Here is a 6,176-nt window from a genome sequence, read left to right as displayed (position 1 = left end):
GATCCCTCTGGCCGAACACACTTTCCTAGGTCATGCCCGGTCTCGGAAGATCAACACGTCTTAGCCCCACCTAGGCCTAACAGAGAGGTTAGCACGCCGATCTAAATCCTATGCACGCAGGGGTCTGGGCCCATCACCCGTTGCACACCTGCACGTTGCGTACGTGGCCGGTGAGTAGACCTATAAACCTCCATTACAAAGGAAGTTGCGTTACGCGGTCCAACCCGGCGCGCCTCGCTCAGTCGCTGACGTCTAGGAGGCCTCAGCTGATACCGCGATGTCAAGTGCCCATAACTGTTCCTGCGTAGTTGTTAGTGTGTATAGGCCAGTGGCTAGACTCAGATCAAATATCCAGATCTCGTTAAGCATGTTATTTGAAGTATTCGCGGACGCCGACTAGGACCAGGCCCACCTGTCTCCTAGGTGGTCACAACCTGCCCTGTCGCTCCGCCACAAAGTAACACTCGGGGGCCGTCGAGAACCCAGGCCCACCACTACCTGGGTGGAACCACCCATCCTTTCAGCCCCCACACCCGAACAGTATCACAAGTGATGTAGCAGTATAGTAGTATATAGTATATATCCGTGATCACCTCCTGAAGTGATCACGTCCCAGTAGTATAGCATGGCAGACGGACAAGAATGTAGGGCCACAGATGAAGTACTAGCATCCTATACTAAGCATTAGGATAACAAGTAAAGACATCTACAATTGTAGCAACAATGACGGAGGTGGATTAGGAGCACTCGGCGACGACCACCTACGGAATCGCTGCCGCACGCATGCAACCTTGGGATCTGTGCCTTTTGTCTTTAAATGATTATAGCATGTTAATACGGCGCACGCGTTGTAGGAAGGAACAGTCTATACCTGTTCTTGCTCATTTATTGTTTCCTGTCTTGGCCACCATCGTACAGAAAGTTGTCCCTACCTAATTAATGTACTCAACCATCGCCTACCTGTGGAGTTTTCTGCTTCCTCACAAGGACTCTGTAGCCAAATCTGAAAACCAGCTCTCCTCTCGGCTCTTTGTGGTGATTTCCAGTCATAAAATTTCGCCACAGAAGTAGTTGATTTCAGTTTGGTATAGCTTCTGTTCGTGTGCTGTTTAGCAGTAATCTTTTTCTTGAGTTCTTCGGTGCGAGAAGATGAGCAGTCCGGCAGATCCGCTTGACCAGGAACCCACCGCCATCGAATCCATGTAAGTTCTTTAGTTTTAGAACAGATTGGTAAGCAGAACTGCTGTATTAAATGAGTATGTGTTTATTTTTCTTTTGCTACTCTCCCCTTTAAGATCGACAGAAGAAAAAAGAGCCGACCAGTGCGCCGCGGGGATAGCTCAGATGTCCGTCAAAGAGGCGCGGGCACTATCGACGGTAGCTGAAGCAGATGAGCTAGATGCTTCTAATGGCAGCACAGAGCAGCACGTCTCAACAGTAGTAGACGGAGATCCTGGATCGAAATCAAGGACTCCAAATGTGATTGATGTTGAAAGGGAAAAGAGCGGCTGGGTTCGACGGTATGTTATATCTGTACAATTTCCTTCATGAACTCGATTTATGAGCTTGATGCACACGCACAGAAGGTTCGTATTCTGGAAAAAATTGTTGATTCTATGGACATACCATCAACATAGAAATTTAATGTGTTCTCCTAATTTGTATGTAACGTTAATCGTATTTGTATGGGATTGACACTGGTCTTTTTCTTCAACTACAGTCACAGACACGGCGCAATGCCTGATGAATGAGCCGCTAGTGCAGAAAGGATTAGTGCACTGGAATTAGCATTTAGAGGATTCGCTGAGAGGAAATGAGATGAAGTCGTAGTGCCTTCTATGGGGTTGACATTTGATTCGCTAGGAGAGGCCTACGACTACTACAATTTGTATTCATGGGAATGCGGTTTCGGAATCAGGTACGGGAAGAGTCGTACAAATGTCAAAGGTGCTAAAAGCATGCAAGAGCTGCTGTGCAACTGCGGGGTAAGCAAACAAACTCTATAATCCCTGTTCATTTACACCTTTTCAGAATATTGGATGGTTATTCAATTTAGTTTACTTTCTCATTAGGGGAAACCAAAGAAGGTGAACTCTACCTCTTCCAGAACAGAGTGTCCAACGATGATTAGATTGCTGAGAACTGAAGATGATGGCTGGTACATATGTGAGTACAAAGTCTCTCACAACCATGAGATGTTACACACATGCGCCAAGAAACTCCACTTCCCTTCCCACCGACACATAGACAAATACACAAGAGAGCTGGTATCTCAACTGCGTCAGAATAATGTCAACCTCAGCAATGTTTACAGCATAATAGGGACATTTTTTGGTCGCATAGAGAATGTTCCTTTCACCAAAAGATGCATGAGGACCTTGTGCGCGAAACTAAGCAGAGACCAAGCAGATGGAGATGTTAAGAAGACAATGGATTATTTTGCTGAGCTGAAGCAGAGTGACCCTGAGTTCACTTATACAGTTCGTGTAGACAATGAGAGTACAGTTAGAACATTGATATGGACAACTGGGAAGAGCAAATTACAGTACCACTACTTTGGTGATGTTGTTACATTTGATACTACCTACAGGACAAATCTATACAACATGCCATTCGGACTATTTGTTGGGGTTAACAACCATTTCCAGAGTGTTATATACGCTGGTGTACTTATGCGTGATGAGAAAGTAGAGAGCTTTAACTGGGTTTTTCAGAGTTTGTCAAGTTGATGGGAGGGAAGAAACCAATTACCATTCTAACTGGTAAGTAAGTTGTCAATTTGGTAATATTTTTTTTTGTAAAGAAAACTGGTTGGATCTGATATTGACCAATATTAATGTAATATTCACGGACCAAGCAAGAGCCATGGAGCTAGCTATCGAGCAAGTTTACCCAGATGCAACACATCGTTGGTGTAAGTGGCACGTTTTAAAGAAAGCAAAAGAATCGCTCGGGACTTTGTACAACAAACGGAGTGAATTCAGGGTTGAGTTCCACAAATTAATACAGGAAATGTTGACTGAAGAAGAGTTTGAAAAACAATAAAAAGAGTTGATTGACAAATATTCACTGCAGAAGAATACTTCCTCATACAGACTTATGAAAAGCGACATATGTGGGCGAAACCTTATTTTGCACGGAAGTTTTGTGCCAGGATGACTAGCACACAGCGTAGCGAAAGTGCGAATCACATGCTCAAGAACTACGTACCTCCAGGCTGCCCTATGAATCTTTTTGTGAAACAATATAGCAAGCTTCAAATCGACAGAGACCAGGAAGAAGGTTTCCAAGAAAAACGTACTAGACTGGTAAAAGTTTCAGTACTCATCTCTGTAGTAATATGCTTTTGAAAATGAAATTTATCTTAGAAACGCTTATTTTATAATAACAATAAATCTAAATTTTACAGGGAGGTGTTGTACTGAAGGCAAACATTCCACTGGAGAAGCACGCAAGCAAAATATACACGAGGACAATGTTTGAAATGTTCTGTTCTTATATGTATGCAGCTGGCTCATACACTGTATCGGAGATAACACCGAAGAAATTGTACAGAGCAACTCATGTGAATGCAGAGAAAAGAAGCAAGTACTGTAAGACTGATTTTGAAATAGAAATAACTGATGATGGGGAAAAGTACATATGCCAATGCGGACTATTCGACCACATGGGTATGGTATGTTGCCACATAATCAAGGTATCTTCGGTGCAAACTATGAAATACTGAAAATCTAATAATGGCCTATGATTGCTAAGGTAGATTGACATGATATTCTTTTGTATTGTCAGGTGATGATGGTATTGGACGTTAAAATGATCCCGGCACACCATGTCATGAAACGATGGACAATAGATGCACGTGACATCCTACCTGACCATCTTAAACATTACCAGAAAGACATGGGTCCTATTGAATCTCCAACATACAGACACTCTGCTTTGTACAATGCCACACTTGAGCTGGTTAGACTTGGCGACACAAATGTTAAGAGTTACGAGTTCACTATTAATTACATAAAGGAAGGATTATTGAATGTGGCCCCTATTTGCAATAGGGGAGATGGCATGAGTGTGTTGGACAAAGCTTCAAGCGTTGCTAGGTCAAATGCAACAAGCAAAATCAGGGGAGATATGAGCATGAACATGCCAGCTGATGCACAAGAATTTTCAGAACTCCGTCACATTCATATGGCAAAATGCACAAGGTCTGAAAGTTCCTGCATGAATGGAGGTGATGCTAACGAAGGTGAAAGTTCAGAGTCAATGAACGATGTATTCTCACCTGATAGAAGTCACCATGAGTTATCCGCACCACCTCCAAAGAGGTTGAAAGGCAGACCTACGACAGCAAGAGAGAAGGCGCCTTATGAGAAGAATGTTAAGAGATCGAGATTCTGCAGGATTTGCAGGGGCGAAGGACACAAATGCACAACATGTCCAATGAGAGGTGATGCATCGGTTAAACCGCGAAAACAATCTACTTGCACAAATTGTGGTGTAGCAGGGCATCTACGGAAAAATTGCGGCAAGAAGGCAGTGTTCAACTACAAGATTGTTATGGAATGAATCATGAAGTGTTGAACCAGAATAATGAAAAAAGTACATTGGCATTTGCAACATGTATCTGCGATGAAACAGTCTCTTTTGAATAATTCATGTTGTTTGAGTGCAAAATGGAAAACAGCATAATGATTAGTTTCTTTTATTGTACTGGTTCTTAGATGCACCGTGTTTCTTATATTCATTTCTTGCTTTTAGTATAAATTTATATTTATATGATCGAATAGTAACTTATTTTATTAATGAGTTCCTCAACGCTAGGGAGATATTATTATCCACCTTGTGTAATAATTATGTTATATTGCAAAATGTCTTCAATTTCCGCAATTAATTATGTATATACAACTATGAAACATATTTATATATTTATTTATTTTACATTAAAAAAACTTCACGTACCGCCGCCATGTTGCACAACATAAAAAATAGAAACAAGGAATAAAGGTTATAATGGGTCGTTTGCCCCTACATGTTCATTCTTTTGTCATGTAGGATGAAATGGACATAACTGATGGGCCGAGGCCAACTTGAAGGAGTGGGGCGAAGGGCCTGCAATTAATACAATCAGTGCCGGATTCAAATTTCAAAAAACCACAGCAGGACCGAGCACGTGCGATCGTCTTTGTTCTATATATAGAAGCAACGGCTGTTCTCCAGGCACATAGCCTATACTTGCAAATGTGAGTTAGACCTGCAGCTTCATCAAAGCTTTTATATCCATAAGATATTTTTGAATTTCAAGAATGGCTAAGAGGCTGAGGTCTGGTGGCCAGATCCATGCGGAGGTTAGTGAAGATATTTTTATTGCATATTCAAATTGTTGCTATTTTACTCCACACGAACTAGTTCCACACGAGTTGTTGCTATTTTTATGTATATTGTATTTCAAATTTATGTTTTCTAATGCAGCGAATAGTGCTCAGGCCTCCTATGTCAACAGCCATAGCTGTGATGGAGGTTGGAGATATACTTGATGAGAACTATTCTGGAGAGGTAAACAGTAAATAATATGTTAAAACTATTTAAAGTTTGTTTATTATGATCAATCTAAAAACAATTAAACCTTCACTAACTCAGGCATCCGTGGGTTGTTACATTAAAAAAACAACTAATCAGGTCGTGAAGGAAGATAAGCTGCTACTAGCACATGTATTTTTTTCTAAATTTTGTAAACTAAATTATATTATTTTATGGTTTATTTTTGTAATTAACTATTATACAAAATCTTTGATATTTTTTTTATTTTAGGAACATGTATGTTTCGAGATCGAAGAAGGATACGGAGAGACCGATCCATATGTGTCTACCTTGTTCGACGAAATATGGTACGTGGAAGACGTTGGTGACTGTTGCTCCCGCATTTCTTCAAAATTCAAAACAAAGGAGGATGACAACGATGATTATGGAGAAGAGGTTGACAGCTTTGCGTGCAAAAGGCGTAAAACTAAGCCAGGCAGTGCTCACTGCCATTTAGGGAAAATATATTAATAAGCACTTGACGGTTGTGTTGGCTATCTATATATGAGAATAAAAATATGCTATTTTCATTTGAATTTAGTTATATCACATGTCTCACCTAAGAATTAATTTCTATTTCAGATTAATGTGTGTCTTTA

The 6,176-nt window shown here is 40.9% G+C and overlaps 1 protein-coding gene across 2 annotated transcripts; it reads left to right on the top strand.

Annotated features, from left to right (window-relative positions):
- Positions 1-892: 892 nt before the first annotated feature.
- LOC119267073 (protein FAR1-RELATED SEQUENCE 5-like) lies at positions 893-4,774 on the top strand. 2 transcript variants are annotated; one of them, XM_037548389.1, is made up of 7 exons: positions 893-1,202; positions 1,296-1,520; positions 1,721-1,985; positions 2,073-2,762; positions 2,858-3,308; positions 3,410-3,697; positions 3,790-4,774. In XM_037548389.1, exons 5-7 carry the CDS (start codon positions 3,114-3,116, stop codon positions 4,564-4,566), a joined length of 1,260 nt encoding a protein of 419 aa, XP_037404286.1. In that variant the 5' UTR covers positions 893-1,202; positions 1,296-1,520; positions 1,721-1,985; positions 2,073-2,762; positions 2,858-3,113; the 3' UTR covers positions 4,567-4,774. The 2 variants fall into 2 exon arrangements, with proteins under 2 accessions (XP_037404286.1, XP_037404281.1); XM_037548384.1 differs by having other exon boundaries at positions 2,073-3,308.
- The last annotated feature ends 1,402 nt before the right edge of the window (positions 4,775-6,176 follow it).

Source organism: Triticum dicoccoides, chromosome 1A (genome assembly GCF_002162155.2).
Source record: "Triticum dicoccoides isolate Atlit2015 ecotype Zavitan chromosome 1A, WEW_v2.0, whole genome shotgun sequence".
NCBI classification, from domain to species: Eukaryota; Viridiplantae; Streptophyta; class Magnoliopsida; order Poales; family Poaceae; genus Triticum; species Triticum dicoccoides.
This window is presented reverse-complemented; position numbering and strand designations above follow the sequence as displayed.